At 41.0% G+C, this 16438-nt stretch overlaps 1 protein-coding gene across 3 annotated transcripts in view; it reads right to left on the reverse strand.

Moving 5' to 3' along the window:
* Positions 1-16438, reverse strand: part of CTDSPL (CTD small phosphatase like) — an 83874-nt gene that overhangs the window by 22847 nt on the left and 44589 nt on the right. The window contains exons 2-4 of one of the 3 annotated variants that reach the window (XM_054192023.1): positions 12384-12538; positions 5086-5118; positions 1405-1458 (exon numbers count right to left, since the gene is read on the reverse strand). In XM_054192023.1, coding sequence (XP_054047998.1) covers positions 1405-1458; positions 5086-5118; positions 12384-12538 — 242 coding nt within the window. The remainder of the gene's footprint in view (positions 1-1404; positions 1459-5085; positions 5119-12383; positions 12539-16438) is intronic. The other 2 variants (XM_054192024.1, XM_054192025.1) reach the window with 2 other exon arrangements.

Here is a 16438-nt window from a genome sequence, read left to right on the forward strand (position 1 = left end):
GAAGAGGAGAAAAAGGTAGGAACAACCCAAGAAACCTTAATTGCATTTTTTAAAGAGCAGTTCAGTTCATTTTTGTATTAAGACTCTTAGTATTTAGTTTGAATTTTTGACTAAGTTAATCTGCATAAGCAGTTCAAAGCCAGCAATTTCTTCTGCTATATGAATCCTTTTTCAAACTGAAAATATCTATGTGTATGGAAAATATATGGAAATAGATCTTCCTTCATATCAAAATATGCATATGAAAAATATGAGCACTGTCACATCACGGGTATCTTTGGTTTTTACCTGGAAACTAGTACGCCTGTCATCAGGAGAAGGATGAACATATATACCCAAGGACTACAAAGTGTGAGTTCAACTCTGTGAACCCAAATTCCTTGTCCGCAGGCGAGGGCCAGCCTGTTCCCATCCTCTTCGCCCACCGCAGCTCTGATCTCTCAAACGCAGCGGCTGGGAGAGGAACAAGCTTACCCGCCCTATCTACACAGATGTGCTGGTGACCACATCTGTGGAGTTTCTCTCCCTTTTCAGTATTGCCTTAGGAGATAATTTTAATTATTGACCTAACTTTACCTAACAAGACTACACCTCAAGGTTTTTCCTGGGAAACGTCTCCCAGTAGGACACACCAACCTTCCTACAAGCTTTGGCTTCTTGAATTCAATCTGATCCTGTTTTCAAAGACATCTGGTCAACAGTCTGCACATTTGAAGGTTAGAAAAAATACATTTTTCCATTTAAAAACTTGTATCTCTGTTACTCTCGGCTTTGAAAACACATTTACCAGGGACAAGGAAACTATTCTGAAGCTGAAGGCACTGCAAGTGGTGAGAGTGCTGAACATCTGGTGTAGGACTTTGGAGCAAGGATGACATTTTTGAGGCTTTAAGAACTTAAAGCATTTATACGACAGGTATCAGCCCATTTGTTTTGCCCTTCGAGCTTTCTGATCTAAGGCAATTTCCACATGCCAAGAGTGGCAAAGCTTTTAGGCAGAAACAAGCATTACTCAATACTGTATTTTAATTTCCTCACTAATGGAGACATACCCAAGAAGAGCTGTAATTACCAGATTTCCATCAGAGTTAATAGTGAATAGTTATGGATCTTCGATAATTCCTTTTTTTAAACATAGCAGCTTTAAAGATATCGAAGACGATTAAGAGTATTTAATTGCGGCTAACAGCAACTCATATTTACTATGTAATACTCTCCAAAAGACTGCAGACTTCCACAGAACTCAGCAGAAAAGTAACATGTGGCATCTCAGTACTGTACGTCCTAGCTTGGTCTTCAATTCCAACAAGAAACAAATTGTATACAAGTTAAAGCTTTTAAACTAGTCACTGTTTGGGATTTATGCATTCCAGCCAGGTCTCACGGCTGATCAGCTTAACAGACCTTGTAGTGAAACGACTGCTGCACTGCTTCAGTCCCGTGGAAATAGTATATTCCCTAAGACAAAAAAAAAAAGAAAAAAAAGGGGGTGGTGGTGGCAAGAAAACAGGACTTTTAGTTGAAGCATAAACAGCCGGTCAACACAAACCTTTCAGAAATTTACTGCATAAAACAACCATAACCTTTCTTCCCTGTAGGCCCGTATTTCCCACAGAGACAAGTATCGGAATTAATAAGCCCTTTCTTTGAACACTGGAAATGTTGTCTAGCGTAAGTGCGGCACATTAATTCACTCTTCATCGTCCCTTCAGGTCACACGTTGGGCTGCACTCCGTGTAGCTAACAGCTTCTCCCAGCAGTTACGCACAGAAACGCTCTAATAGAAGATAAATTATTCCCACTTAGAACACAGCTGCCAAAAGACACCAGCTACTGTTATGAAACAGGCAGTTCACAAAATTTCTTCTAGAAAAAGCGATTACAAGAAATTGTCTAAACGTAGGTGAGGACAAGTGAAAACGCCATATCCCAGTGCCAAGATTTAACTTCTGCAGGGATGCTGTGGGCTGCTTTTGGTACCACGCCTCAGCACCGGGATTTGAAATGGAACAGAAGAAATGGACTCATTTAGGCAGGTGCATGAGCATGGCTTTGTACTTCCACCTACCTTTTCACCCAAAGGAATGAAAACAAGTGCTGAAGTCACTATGGGCCTACTTTGATTTCTAGATCATATTCCTTTCCATATTCCTGAGAAAAATCCAGGAAAGCACGGGCATTCTGAGCTACACTTACTGTATTTTTAAGTCAAATCTATCACAAAACTCCTCACGTCACTATTCTACTCAACTATCAGCTGCTATCGTTTGTTCTAGTTTTGCGTGTGTTTATTTCAGCCCTAAAACCAAATCATTTTGCAGTATTAGGAAAAAAAAAATCAATTACGCTGCTGTTTAATCTATGCCTTATCTGGAAACAGCTTCAGAATATGAGATACAAACAGGATAAAGTTCACCTTCAAAAAAACAAAGTCACACTGTTTCTATTTTCTGAAGAACCCAACTTGAAGCCGGAATGTTTTTTGCTGATCAGCTACCTCTATGAATATTGAAGTGAAAATTCATATTAACTCACATTTTTGAATTAAGTGCAATTAATACAGGAGAATTTTGACTCAGCAGAAGATGTACTTCACTGATACATAATCACAGAATGGTTTGGGTTGGAAGGGACCTTGAAGATCACCTAGTTCCAACCCCCTGCCATGGGCAGGGACACCTCCCACTAGACCAGGTTGCTCAAAGCCCCGTCCAACCTGGCCTTGAACATCTCCAGGGATGGGGCACCCACAGCTCCTCTGGGCAACATATGTGCATAAAGCAATGGAAGTTTTCCAACAGGTGAAACCTCAGCAGGCTGCTAGATTTTATACACGTGTGATAAAGCTCCAGAAAAACCTCATATTTCAACCGGAGGCTTCAACTGGAAAGTTTAACGAGCAGGGAGCGGGCAGTGCTCTTCTCAGAGTCACTAAGGAATTCACTGAACACTTGAAGTGACTACATTTGCAGTGAGCCCCATAAAAAGTAAATGTCCAACTTGATTGTGACCGAGCTCATTCTGTTTAGAAGATTTTTCTCCTGGTATGTACAACCTACGCAGTTCAAACAGCCTGTTCCTCAGCCGTGACCCCATGAAGCAGAGCCTCAAGAACTTCTGCTTTAATGGGTCTTAAACACACGGTGAAGAGTTGTTGCAGCGTGAACCTCTGGGCTCCAGCCCCCAGGACAAACAGCCCTCATAAGATCGGCAAAAAGGACCGCTTTAATTTTAGGTATTTTTCAAATTTAATGCTGGCTTTGCATCTTTGTTCCTACCGCCTTCTCCACACGCAGCTCCCTTCTGTCTTTATTTAGAAGATTACGTACTAATGCTCGCCGGCTTCTACTGACACTGGGGCAGCAAATGTCACACAAGTGCCTGGGGGCCAGGGCTGCCTGACCCCCCGTGCATGTCCCCATGGAAGACGGCATCAGATGGCACTGGAGAAGAGGAACGGGCGTGTTTAAGGTCACCCGCTCATTCAGAACTCTACATCATAACTGCAAAGTTAATTTTACTGCCTTAACAGAGCGCTGGGAATACAGGTCAGCAAAGTTAATAGTTGAGGTACCATTAAAAAAAAAAAAATCCTGAAAAAAATATCCTCAAACCCTGATTCCTTTTCCTACCACTACCCAAACCTAACAGAGCACTGCTTTAACATCAGAAAGATGTTCCAGCAAAGCATCTCATTCCGTGTTCGTACCTGTACTCTTTTGTCACGTCAAAATTTTGTTCTGTTTGAATTCTTATGTCATGAATACCTACACTCACTCTTAGGCAAAGTTTTATTCCAGGTCAGAGCACAGCCAGAACATGTTTTACGTTCAAACAGCTACTAGTAGAGCAACTACAGTCACCAAACGAATCTGGCAGGTACGTGAAAGGAAAAGTAATTTAGGAATCAGTATTTTCACAGGTTTCAAAGTTTCCTATGCCCAGACTTGCATATATACAACTTACATGCACGTACGTGTGTGTGTATACATACACACATGCACACAAACATGCATGAGCCATATTAGAAGTCATTTCCTATCAGAAATAATAGGTAAGCAATAAAGAGTAATTTCTAACAGTTCTTAAATCCAAGAAAAAGTGGTGAAGGAGGGCAGTGATCTGCACAGTTACAGCGATCTCCTGACACCACTGCACCACAGCAGGGACAGGGTTCTTACAGGTCTTTGTAATGTTGGGCTACATGAGAAGGAAGGGAAAAAGTTAAAAAATGGTATTTCGGGGAATATTCTGGTCTTTAGGGGCTACCAAATTTCTCGAGAAAAAGAGGGCTGTGTCAGTAACTCCACACACCAGGCACTGCCATTTCCTGGAAAACTCTGCACTAATAAATCGTTATAAACAGCAAAGAGCTCGAAAATCACCGTATTTCCAGATTTTAAAAGTCTATGTCCTCATCCACATGAAAAACAAGCAGAAAAAGACCAGCTTTTTAACCTGATTAAATTAAAAGCTTCAGTTTGAAGAGCTAGGTTTTTCTTTCTTCCTTTTATTTCGTTTTGCAAAATAATTCAGATGCCAAATGGCATTCCAAGTTTAATCCAGGGCAGATAAGCAGAAATATTAAGGCCCATAAAACAGCAGCTGATACTGAGAGCATCAATTTGAACGAGTGCAGAAATGCAACTATGGTCTTTGTTTTCCTATAGCGGCTTGTTTCAAACAAATTATGCAGTTTCTAACTCTTCTCTTCGAACTGGAATATAGGGAAAAATTAGGTTTTTGTAACTGTGTCCCCCATCATGATGATGAGTCACCTTTTGTCTCTATTAAAGGAAGTAACTTCAACTTTCAGGCTACTTCACGCATTTTCAAAATGGTAAAAATTCAGAAACAAATTTAAGTGAGATGCAAGATGAAAACCATGTAAAACCCAAACCCTTCTTTTAGTCCTTGTACAACATGTGCAGTTCAGTTCATCTCTGAGCATACAACATTGCAGACAGAACATAAAATCCTTTTGTTAACATGCAACACAAAACAGACCTGTTAGACCGCAACATAAGATGAATCAAAGCAAAAGTTATGAAAATTATTAAAAGAAAAAGGGATAAAAATACATACACTTGGTATAGGCATGACCTGCATCTGGTCACCCTGGGGAAAAAGAAAAAAAAAAAATAAATCACTGTAAGGGTAATGGCTTTTAAAGGGTAGAACAAAGGTCTGAAGCAGTAAACGTAGCACTCAAAACATTTTAAACCAAAAGTTTAAAGTATTCAAGAAACCAGGGTAAAAAAAAAACCAAAACAAACAAAACCAGGATCTTGCATTTTAGTTGCTGAAATGATCTGTTAGTATATTGGCATTTATGACTTTTAGAAGACTGGACTGGTAAAATCCATGCTATGATTAATTAAGAGATGATAATAAGAAAGTACCTGTATTTACTGTAACTTTCTCAGCTTTAAGATCTACTAATGGGTATATTCGTCTATTTTCACTGCAGCAACAAGAGGCTCAGCCAGACCTTGGGAGCAGGGCAGAAGACCACTCCTTGAAGTTAACTCCACTTGAGACAACTGCCTCAGAAAACACAGTATTTTCGCTTTGGCAACAGCAAAAAAAGTCTGAGAAGGACACGATGATGATAAACCAATCCAAGGAATCCCACTTGCTTCACTCAGACAGAGGCAACGCTATCAGTGATCTTCCCATGGTCTCCCTTTTGTATTGTACTTGGGAGAAGGGAAAACAGTCTTGGCCAACTTGACCTTTTCTTCTTCTCCATCCTGGGACCCGACACATGGAGACAAAGACACTTCCATTTGCAGCTTCCAAATGGAGAAGGCTGGTCACAGGGCCACCAACTCACCATGCAAGACATTTTGGGAAATAGGAACTCTTATTTTCTTATCTTTCTAATCTGTCAAAAACAAGGATTTGTTTTCTGGTGGGCACAGCACTTAAAAAAAAAAAAAGGAAGCTGACCTTTCTAGTGTAGGTGTTGCTTAGGTACATGGTTTTATTCTTTAATTACTTGGACAACACAGGCTCTGACTACCAGCAGACTGACTGTCTATTGGAAGAGCTGTTTTCAACATTGGAATATCCTCTTCCAGCTGAAAAAGTCCTGTGCTCACTTGTTTTGGAGTCTAACATAGTGCTGACACATCACTCACAAAAGTAACTCAATGTTATTTTTAAAGTCCTCTTTTTTTATTGCTGCGGCAGCAGAAATTTTTACTGAAGTTTGACCAAAATCCAGAGAAGCTGATGAAGGAACTAGAACGCAGCAACCACCGTGAACTATCAAGAAGTTTGATTTAGTAAAAAGTACCTGATCTCTATAAAAACAAAACACAGAAAAATTGGTAAGAATCCAAATTTTCCTCAAGATAATGGCAAAAAGAAAAAAAAAAAAAAAGGACAAACAAAAAAAAAAGTAATTCACCATGTCCTGTTAGTGTAATATCACCTGGAGTTTGTGGGCCATTTCAGGAAAGGGTGAATTTGAGTAGGTGCCAGTCGGATTTGCTGGCTTGAGATCAAATTGTTATCGAGGATACGGTTACACGGGCAGAGTGCAGATTGCGAACCCGTGTTTTGTTTTGTTTTGAAAGGCATTTTCTGAATTCACTGGTAGAGAATAAAATACTACTGGAGCTTCTCTTCTGTCAACAGGTGAAAACAGTATATGAGAGGGAGAGGCATATCCACAGTTAGGGTACAAGATTATCTTACTCTTGGACACAAATATAGCCGTGTATCACACCAGGTTTTCCCACAGACTTCAAGAGGCACCACTGCGGCGTATCTTGCTTTCCATTGTGGCAATCTCTTGCAGCAAGAGCTGCAACTCTTAAGCCCGACTTTCATAGGAATCCAGAATCTAAGTTGCTAAAGGACATGCCTTACTGTTCGCTTTATTCTTCTTGTGGAATTCCTTAAATCAAAGAACAAGGGAAACAAGCGAATTTCCTAAGAGGAACCCTGAAAATGCCTATGCAAAAATCAAAATGATAATGATGACAACTGGAAGAAGAAGCAGAAAGATAAATGCAAGAGTCTGCTGGTAAAGCATATGTGTTCATGAACGGGCAAATACTTTTTAAAAACAAGGCTGCTATGGGAAACTTTTTAAAAGCGTCCTGCCTCATTTCCTGGTGCCTTGGAACAGGAAGGGAAGTAGGTCATAACGCTATCGTTTGAAATAGATGACAGATGACTGCATTTGTTGAAGTAATTCCACAAACCCCTGATACTGGTAACAGGACAAAGCTGTTCCTAGAATGCCAAAATTTCCCCACTGTATGACTAAGATAACCCAGGAACCGATTTGTCCAGCCACTGAAATCAGTTTTTTTTCCACGGCACAATATATACAGATGAAACGATAAATCCTACCTTTTCCCTTAGCTACGTAATTCTAGTCTGAGAGAGACAACATTTTCAGTGCCGTGTCAGTTCATTAATGCTGTCTGTCTACGGTCGCGTATGGGATCAATGAGCATCAAGTGACAGACCACACTATTTTGCTTTTTTGAGAACAGTCTGTATTCAAAGATAAGGAGCCGTTTCATTGTAAAGAACAATCCCTTAAAAGAAACAGCTGATCAAAAGAACAGATTTATCACATTTGTTTCTTTAACAGAAAGCTTATACTAGATCGTGATAGGTTCTCTAAAAACAATACAGTAGCTATTTGACTCTTTCATTGACTTGGATTCTCAAGCTCTGTCTCTTAATATAGAAGCCGTTTTGGGGAGGCCCAGGTCAGAATGAGTAGGCAGAGACAGAGGAACCAAACACTGCTGCGCAGAGGGTTTTTTTCTAAAAAGACCTACCATACCGCATGCTGATGGTGACCAACAGAACCAAACACCAGAAACTGTCTTGCTCTGATCAGTAAAGGTTAAGCAGGAGAAGGAGTACTATTATTGACATTGATCTCCCTTATCTTCCTCCACACTGGGGAGCGAGACTGGTTTCCATGTCTATTTGGAAAACATGCTGTTAATAGACTCCCCATCAAAAGTCCACGTTCTTGTGGCTCCTCCAGGTCTCTTGGATGAAGGAGATGCTACTTTTGACCTCGAGAACGTGCTCCCTACAAGTTGTTTTTGTCACTCCGGTGAACCATCTTCTCGTCGGACAGAGACTACCCCATCCCCTGCACTTTCAAGTGTGTGAGAAAGAGAGATCCCTGAAGCTGACAAAGGTGTTGGAGACATGACAATACGTCATCAAAACAGCTTTCCAGCTTCACCCTGGAAATCATAGCATCATGGGAGCAAAAAGCAGTGAGGAGAAGGAGACCTCACTTTTGTAGTGGTTAGGATGGATGAGGTGGAAACTCAAGGACTTGACCTTTCCGGCTTCATTCCTCTTAGAGGGAAAGCAGCGGGGGCAGCTGCTGCCCCCAGAATAAACCACCTTCTAATTCTGTCCTCTTCCCTGTTGAGCGTGGATCAAGACCTTCTCCTCTAATCCAAGAGGTGTAAAAAAAAGCCTTTCCTCATTCATGCTTCATCTTGTTGAACACGAGCCATCTGCCCGATTTGCATCTAACTGTGAAGCACAGGCAGAGATGATTCTGGTGGAAGTGGGCTGGAAGTGAAATGGCAAAGTGCTGATAGACTTGTCAGAGCTCCCTCACCCACCACGAATAAAGGCGAAAGGAAGAGAAAGCCAGTTTGCATCTAGCTTTTCTCACCTTTCTCTACCTAGATCCCTCCTTGGAGCCTGCAGATGAAACCTGTAGCTGCAAACACTTCAAAGCTCAAGTAACAAACTTACCCAGAAAAAAAAAAACCCAAACCTTACACCCAGAAGCATGCCCAGAAAAATACACAAATTGAGTTAAGTTGCTCACTGAAGAACAGAAACTGACATTTGAATTTGTTTAGAAGAAAACAAAAAAAAACTCTTCCCTCTCCCAACACTCTGGCCTCTAAATAAAAACCCCCCAAAACTGGCTGGAAGGCCTCGGTGAGCTGCCTGCTGCTGAGGAGGCAGGAAAAAAATAGCAAGGATTTCAGGAGGCTGAACATTGTGTGCTCCCAATGACACATCTGGCTCGGCATCCAAGCTGCAGAGAGGCTGACATATACCCACTGTAATAGATATTACATCTTAGAATACATCTTTGTGCTGCATTAACAAGCTGTAGCATTTTAAGAAAAGCAAACACACAATAGTTTCAGTAAATACAAGTTATCATTGAAAAATGTTGTATTGAAACTTTAGAGACAGAACTACAGTCGTTACCAGTATTAGAGTCACACTTGGACAAGCAACTGCTCTGTGAGTAGAAGGTTTAAAAGTGAACTCAATACTTTAAAGAAGTTTTTGGGCTTTTTTTTTCCCCCCCCTAACGGAATAGAAATCAGCGCTGAAAAACCCCGTTTATTTAAAACCATGCTCATTTTGGTGTTTCTTCCAATCCTATGAAGAAGTGACCTGACACTTGACTTGCCAAGAACAGTCAAGTCACATCATTTGGTAAAATACTAAACGAAGCAGCGATTTCATCTGAAGCACTGATTTCATTTTTTCTAATACGGCAAAATAATAATGATAGAAAATTTAAAAATCACACAAGGCAATTACTCTGAACAAAACTTCAGAACTGTGTTTTCATTTACTTTATCAAATGCTCTTCCTGCTCTCCCTCCCTTACAGCAGGTTAGGACTGAAAGAATCAAGACTCCTAACGAGAAGGAAGTCAGCGTGTCACCTCAACTGCAAGAACACGCCAGAAGCAACACAGGACACACACCGAATTCCTGTGAAACCAGCAGAAGCTTTCTCCGTTCCTGTCCTTCCCTCTGAAGTCTTTATCACCAGTTTTCATGTAACAACCCTACTGAACAGTACAGACGGAAGGGAAGTACATCCAAGCCATTTCATACTAGTTTCTAATAGTAACTATTTATCGTTATTATGCAATTTTCTTTTTCAATTTTTGAAGGAAAGGGCCACAACACAGGAACTGACTGGGCCGTGGTCAGGGGTCACCTGTGATTGTGCTAAATAATTAATACAACATACAAAAGAGAGAGCAGATATAAGCGAGCGACCATTTGAACAGCAGCTCAACAAAATTTAAGCTATTCTTAAGCTGGCTTTAATTAAACTGCAGAGGAGTTTAAGCAGAGTGTTGTCAGGCTTTCTCTCCTTTCCTAAAACGGGTAATTTTGTCATTCTTGGACATTTAATCTCACCAATTTAGAAACCGAGGCCCACTCTTGGATGTACTTTCCCCCAACTTACATATCCCTTCTGCATCTAGACAAGACGCTCAGCGTAACTCGGTCAAATCCAACCAGCCTGCGCGGTTCTAACACACAGCTCTCCTGGTAAAAAGCAAGTAGCCCGACAGCGCAACGATATTCACATCTATCCAAGTCTTCAATGCTGTTTTTCTTTCTTTAGAAGAATTTCCTACTTACACTAACCATAGTAGCACTGAAAATAAAAACAGCATATAAAAACACATACAAAGCTTATTCGTCTTCAATATTGCATTTCAAATAGAAATGTTAAGAGACTTATTTGCACTCACTCTAGAACTACCCAAAAGCTTAGCCATACTTCATCTCTTCTACAAAGATCTTTGCACATCTTGAGTGCATTTTGTTCCGTTTTTTAAAAAAAAAAATGCACTCTTTAATAGTTATTTTTAACATGTTCCTTGAACTCTGTTACTCAATTAAGCTATGGTCTTGGTAATGCCATGAGTTGTGGGATTTGTGTCTTCGGCTCACATACAACTTCAGAACTGCTCACTAAGGGAGCACGGAGCGAGGATGGCAACTCGTGTGCACCTACAGGCGATCACTCGCTCCAGGCAGAAGACATATTTACAAAGTAATTAAGGGTTTTACAAAATGCCATCTGAAGACTACCGACTCCAGACCATTTAAACTCACGTGTTCTATAGGAAAAAAAACCCCTTTTTGTTTTTCTTTCTAAAAAGAAGAAAAAAAAACTTTTTGTTTTTCTTTCTAATGAACTCCCATTTTCTCTCAGCTGCCATTTTGCCGGTAGCCTCACCTCTGCCTCCTTTACCAGCTTCCCATTCCCTTCGTTTCCCAGGGGAACGTGCGCACACATACTACGCGCTACTCAGCTTTCCCTTCGGCACTTCCAGCCTGGGTTTCCCTCATTTCAGTCAAAACGTACCTTGGCCAGCAAAAGACATCTAAAAATACACATACGATTTCTCCTCTTGGCAGAGGAATTTTCAGCGCGCTTCACCCCTGCGTGAGCAGTTTCAGCACCAACTGCTGCAGTTCAGACTCTACCCGCCCCCAATGTGTTCTTCGTCTCAGTCACTCCAATTTATTTCCCTTTCCTCTCTCTCACCGAGCAGCTCCTCTGCTCTCTCTCTTGAGCTGTTCATAATTCAGACGTAACCAGCACATTTTAAAACAAAATAAAATGCACTGAACGTGGCAGGTAAGAAATCAGCTGCATCAAATGTGAAAAATTAGTGTGAAGAGTAGAATTTCTGCTATTCTTCCTCCATCACGGATACACCTATGCTTGCAATCCTTTAAAGTCCTGGAAAAACACGACGGGAATGGTGTTTCAATAAGAGCGTAGCACTGGTGGAGTTTTTGAGAGTGCTGAAAAACAACACGGTACGGAAGGGGTAGTATCCCTGCGTTTGCTATATTGAACTGAAATCCTTCAGCAACATAATGCAAATCCTCTCAGTGCTGTCAGATTTGAAAAGAACATATGAAATTATGTGTGTTGTGATTTTACGAATATGGCAAACCAGTGTAATTACTAGACCTCAATGAAAGGAACACGCTGCTCTTACATACAACGCTTTGCAGTGCTAAAGGTTTTTATCAATTAATTTGACTTATTAGGTAAACAAAACTTAAATAACCTGGAAAAAGGTTATTAAGCTGATACCTCTGGACTCAGGGTGCATTAAATACAGGTGAAATGGTTAGAATAAAGGTACAAACAATTATAGTTCTCCCTCTTTTTGAACTGCGTTTACGTCACTGAAAACCCTTTCCACTGACATTCAAAACGGTTCCACTACGCTCCCGTGGGCGCATTTTAACCTTCCTGTAGCTGGGAAAGACAACCAAAGCTAAAGACAACTCGTCGTTTGAAGTAGTATGACAAGTCCGTATTTTTTTAGTGTCTTACTCAGGTTTTAAATGTTGTTTGCTCATAAAATGTATAGTGCTAATACCCTTCATGGAAAAGTTAGTTTTAAATTGCAGCTGAACAGATAGTATTGGCAATTCACCAGCAAAACAGTTCATTTTTTTCTGTAACTCTTAAACACATTCCCCATGAGGGAAACCTATTAAGGCAAACCTTCAGAAGCGCACAGTTAAACTTTGGTTACAAAAGACCCATATGACAGCAAAATAAGATAAAAGCCTGACCTTCTGAAGTCCTCCATTCTCCTCCACCAAAGGAGGAAGAGCACTGGTGCTATTGGTAGATGGTGGTTCGACATTGTAGTCACGAAAGCAGCAGAATAAGGTGCTAAAGATACTTCGACTCCTCTGCTTCTTCAAGCTGATATTACATTGGGACACTAGGGGAAAAAAAAACAGAGCAGAAAAATAAATTCATGTCGTACAGACCTAGTTTTCCAGACCACAATGACCGAATTTAAGATGGGCGGTTATTAGCTCAGAAGTCCTTCTCAAGTCTTAAGATAACCTCATGGAGGTTCATCATCATATTGAGACCCCCTTTCCTTCCGTTTCAATGCATTTTTTTCCCTTGTCAAACTCCCACGGTGACATTAGCCTGTTGTTAACCAACCTGCATCTCTGCACTATCAAAGGTCTCGCCAGACTAAACCACTGCATTGAGAGTTTTCCTAGAAACATCCAAAGCAGGCGCTGTGAATTACATGAAATAACTTGCTGCTAAAATACGTCTCCGTACTGATCTGAAATAGAAGAGACGCCGTAAATGCCTACTGATGCCTGGGGATATTTTCTAGCCATTTAAACTCCTGCAAGGGTCAGAAAAATATCGGAGATGTTTCTGAGTTTCCTCCGCTACTGTCTGGCAGCGCTGCTGGAGGACAGGAGACACAGCGCAGGGGCAGCACTGGGAGATGCAACACCGGCTGCGGGAACAAGCCTGGAGAGGGTGTTATTAAGCGGAAAGAAGGGTCAGGACTCCCGTTTAACCTGCTTATTGGTCTAAAAGGATTCAAAAACACAAGAAAAACCAGAACAATCCCCCCCAAGAAAAACGAGTGAAAAATTACATACAGCTCAATGAAAGCCAGGGTAGCGTTTTTAGAGACTAAAAACTGTAGCCAAAAGCAGCAGTTTGCAGAAAAGAAATGCACACCAGACACCTAGTCATCTCCCTAAGATTCAAACTCCTGAAAATTAGATCTTGAACATGAAATTAAAAAAAAATAAAATGTTTTAGAATATTTTAAGTAATACTCTATTTGATCACCGATTATTTTAATGATCTACCGTTAGCGAGAAGTGTTTGTTTCCTATTCCGGCATGCAATACCTGCGGGCTTAGCACTCTTCCAGGGCAGGGACAGGCACTCGCACCCCTTTCGTCTTGTGCCTTTGGAGCAGAGCTTTTTCCCTGATGTTCATCTATAGCACCGCAACGTGTGGCACTGAACGCCATCGATACACAACTCGTTAACACCTCAGGGTACCACGATGAGACACAACCATGCCATGTGCCTCTGGTAAATAACTGCTCCACCAACACTATCCCTGTGAACACTGTGCAAACCACCCCCCCGCCGCCCCACCTGCACCAGCACCGACCTCCCCTCTCCGTTTAGCAGAGGAGTATCTTTGACTAGAGGGATTCATGGCTTCCTTTTCAGCGTCAACAAGTGATTTCATTTAAAATACATGCAAACAAGCCCCAGCAAGTTATTTTTTTTGATTCTTTTTTCACAGCGATGCAGCAGCACATCTTAAAGTAGGAAACGATAAAAGGTGGATTACACTCAGAAAAAAAAGGATGCTGTGAAAGTTCTCGCACGAAGCAGATTAATAGCGATCTAGAAACCAGACAGTTTATTTGCACTCTGCATTAGAAGGAACAGAACAGTCCCCCAATTCAAAGTTAGAGGGCGGGTTAAATTCTTAGTAAGTTCCATTACACATATTAATACGTAATTCCTCATCTTTCTGTCTCTCAGATTATTAGGGAACGGCCACATACTTCTACCTTCCTCCTGATATTACAAATATATCAAGGCAACCGGCAACAGAAATACAAATAATACAATTGTTAATAGATAAAGAAAAATCCCCTGGAATAATTAAGGGATACCATCGTGCTCTGAGGTCGGAAGGCACATGGGTACACACATGTGCTTTGACAAGAAAGCCTCGTGGTACAGATTTTGAGTGAATTTTCAGGCACTCTCTGAAAATATAAACAAAATCTTCTGATTTTCCTAGACTCAGCATAAGCTAGACATCAACATTTTCTCCTCTCAAAGCACTTCCAAGGTGTCCAACAGATCCAGCTGTAATACTCTGATCTCCATGCAGCATGCATTTCCATATTTGCCAAAATATTTTCCCCCCTTAAGGGAGTCAGCAACGCTTGGGTGCAGTTATTAATTGCTATAAAGAGGAAAGTGTAGCGGTATCAAAACCTAAAGGGGTTTTATACAACTTCACCATTTAAAAAGTGCTCAGGTAAGAGAATAAAGTCAGAATTGTGCAGAGATTTGTGGGCATCTGTGTATTTAAGGAAGTGTTTCATTACTTTAAAGACACTTGTAAACTGAAACCCATCTAATCACTGCTTTTCAATACTCCAGTGAAACAGAAAACATACGCAAACCTCTAGCCATTGGTGGTACATGTTACAGCAAAAGGCTCATTCTCAAAATACCACATTCTGTTTGCAACAAATTTGCAGAAACAGGCGTTTAGAAACCCCCGAGTGATGCCTGTGCAGCCAGGAAGGACATTTTCAAAACAGTGCTCAAGAAAATCTGTATCGCAGGCACGAGCAAGTTTGTTGCAGTATCGCCCAGGCAAAGGCAAACTCCTTTCTGACCTGAAACACTGAAACACGCTGAAATTTGAAAGGAAGCACAGCACTCTGTGTCCTGTTCCCTACAGCTACCACAACAGAAACCTTGCGAATAATTTGTATTTTGCTTTCAGCCTCTAGTTAAATACATGACCGCAATTAATCAAGTGTGAATGCTTAAAATAGAAATGCTCTTACACAGCATTTATCATAAGCTTTTGGTTTTTTCCTGGACTTCACAAGTACAAGCACAAGAACACTAAACTTCATTCTGCAAACAATTTTTATGTATAGAACAGTCCCCCAAAGCCAAGACTGCATTTTGTATAAGGTCTGGTCTACGCTGCAGGCTGGGACAGAGGTAGGTCTTCAAAAAAAGATCCATTTCTCTGAAGTTAACGAAAAGGGAGAGTGTTAAGCAAGAAAAACAAAATGTTTGCACCAGAAATGTTGCAGAGCACTGCTGAGCTTCGTCTTCAGGAGGTTAATGAATACAAACAGCACCCAAGGCAAAAATTTACCTAAACCACATCACGTTCGTCCCCAAACCTCGGAACGCTACAGGTCAGACCATGGATGGTCTGGACACACAACGTGCCGTATTAACAGGTTATAGAGGATGAAGTCCCAAATTTTCAAGAGGAATTCTGCCCAGTAACATCTACGGTGCTTAAGGGAGAGGAGCGAGAGCAGGGATACTGCAGGGGCTCCCACCACTCCGGCTTTATAAAGGCACGTGTGTGGCCAGGAGATGCTGGGACTCCTCATCTCCAGCCATCCCTCCAATCAGTCTGGATCTCGCCGCTCGGAGCTGCTGTTTGGATCAGGCCTCTCAATCAGGTAGGAATTACAGAAGCATTTTTAACTTCCTAAATTCACAAGAGCCTCAGCTGCACAGCAGATCAACAGGAACAGCATAACCACCCAGGAACTGACGCTTCTGTCTTTTCTATGTACAGGACTGAAAGAGGCAGTAAACAGAGTAAACAGTCTAAATAAATATTAAAAAAAAAAAAATCTCAGACAAAAGCTAGCAACTTGTCCAAATCACTTAAGAATTCTTGATCAAATTATACATTTCAAATGGCCACTCCTTTTCGCTTAGTGAAATATTTGTTCTAGGCAAAAATATACCTTCATGTTGTTTTAAGCTTGGCAATTTTGCCATACATAATACAGCGGTGTTTCAAATAGGTCTTTCCACTAATTTAGCTATCATGTTAAGAGACATCTGGTTTTTTTTTTTTTTTTTTTAATATGTTATTGAATCTCTACTGTGACTTAATAAATTATAATTTCAGATGCAGTAAGGAAGAGAAGTTCTCAAGTGCCACACAGCATTAACACATGCCGTTACGGCACACGCAGAACAGATTTGCAGCCCGTCTCCTTTGGAGCAACGACGACAGCGTCGTGCATCACAGAAACCAGCTTCTCCTTCC

Source organism: Rissa tridactyla, chromosome 2, assembly GCF_028500815.1.
Source record: "Rissa tridactyla isolate bRisTri1 chromosome 2, bRisTri1.patW.cur.20221130, whole genome shotgun sequence".
NCBI lineage: Eukaryota > Metazoa > Chordata > Aves > Charadriiformes > Laridae > Rissa > Rissa tridactyla.